We start from the raw sequence: 1,475 nt of genomic DNA, 5'->3' as shown, positions 1-1,475 counted from the left end.
TGACCATGTATATATTTACACGATTGGTGGCAAGACACTAGCACATGAATCTCACAAGATCGGATCGGAGTAGTGTTGAAATTATCAGTAAAAAAAATTCTATAGTTAATATGATAAGTGAATTTTTGAAACGGTTATGCTAGTAATTATTAAAAAATATAAAATAAGACAAACGGTAATTAAAAAATATGAAATAAAGTAATTTTAAATTGATCTAATTATGTATTTCAAACATTTTTTCTTCAACTAACATTATAAATTGATCCAATTGTTGTGAAAATAATCTTTTTCAGATATTTGTCACTATTAACAAGGATTTATAGTCACAAGAATTGAGACATGTGCTAACAAAATAATATTACAGCATATATTGCGACAAAAAAATTATCTTTTTCGAAAAATATTAGGGCAACGATCAATGTCGCAGTTGAAGACTGTATTCTCCAAAATAATTGTCGCTACAATATACTAAATTATGCTGACAACCGTAATGACTATTCACCAATCACCAGCATAGTTAATTAGTTCTATGCCGACAATTTTTATGGCAGACATAACATATTTATAGTACAAGTTCAAAGGATTATATAATTAAGTTTGGAAGTTGAGAACTAATAGTGATTAATTATGATGGCAGATGTGTTGCAAGCCTCCAGGTGAGGAAACAGCTCACAAAACGGCACTGGTGATACTAAACAAGCTCTCAAACTATGAGTGGGATGCAAAGGCAGTGATCACACTGGCCGCATTCGCCCTCGAGTACGGTGACTTTTGGCTGTTGGCTCACCATCAGCCAACAGACCTTTTGGCCAAATCAGTGGCGGTACTCAAGAGAGTGCCGTTACTGACTCGGCCAGAATACGTGCAGAAGCACCGGCAGGCCATCATTGAGGTCAACAATCTCGTGAAAGCGACATTGCAAGTGATCGAGTTGATATTCGAGTTGGAGAAGTTTTCCTCTTATGACACTAAAGATGTGCCTGCTTTGGTGCCTGCTAGAGAGCACATCCCTGTTGATGTATACTGGGCTATCATCACTGTTGTCACTATTGTTAGTCAGATTGATTGTCTCACCACCCAATCGTAAGTTGTGTTCTTAATTAATAACATTGAATTCCAAGAAAATTATTAGTTTAGTTTAGAGTGATATTATCAACATCCAAAAATAAATGTTAACTAGTGTTTTATCCGTAATAACATTACGATTACGGAAATATAAATTTTTTAAAATTACGTCGATTTCGTCCTCACGTTATAGATTATGATACAAAAATTTATAAAATCAAACTATTTTTATAAAAAGGTCATAAGAGACAAAAATTTTCGACGCCTAAGAAGATCAGGATTTTCATAGATAAAAGAAATTAAATACTAAACATTTTAATTATTATTTTTATATGAAAGAGTTTAATTTTTTTATTAATAATTAATTTTAACATTTATTATCTAAAACGAAAAGAATTTCATGTGTATAC

General features: G+C 32.1%; 1 protein-coding gene across 2 annotated transcripts in view; it reads left to right on the top strand.

Moving 5' to 3' along the window:
• Positions 1 to 1,475, top strand: part of LOC107618600 (protein SIEVE ELEMENT OCCLUSION B-like) — a 6,812-nt gene that overhangs the window by 563 nt on the left and 4,774 nt on the right. For both annotated transcript variants that reach the window (XM_021112438.1, XM_016320709.2), the window contains exon 3: positions 638 to 1,083. In XM_021112438.1, the coding sequence (XP_020968097.1) occupies positions 638 to 1,083 (446 nt within the window). The remainder of the gene's footprint in view (positions 1 to 637; positions 1,084 to 1,475) is intronic.

The sequence above is a fragment of the Arachis ipaensis genome, chromosome B09 (genome assembly GCF_000816755.2).
Source record: "Arachis ipaensis cultivar K30076 chromosome B09, Araip1.1, whole genome shotgun sequence".
NCBI lineage: Eukaryota > Viridiplantae > Streptophyta > Magnoliopsida > Fabales > Fabaceae > Arachis > Arachis ipaensis.
The sequence above is the reverse complement of the archived record's forward strand: the minus strand, read 5'-3'. Positions and strand labels throughout refer to the sequence as shown.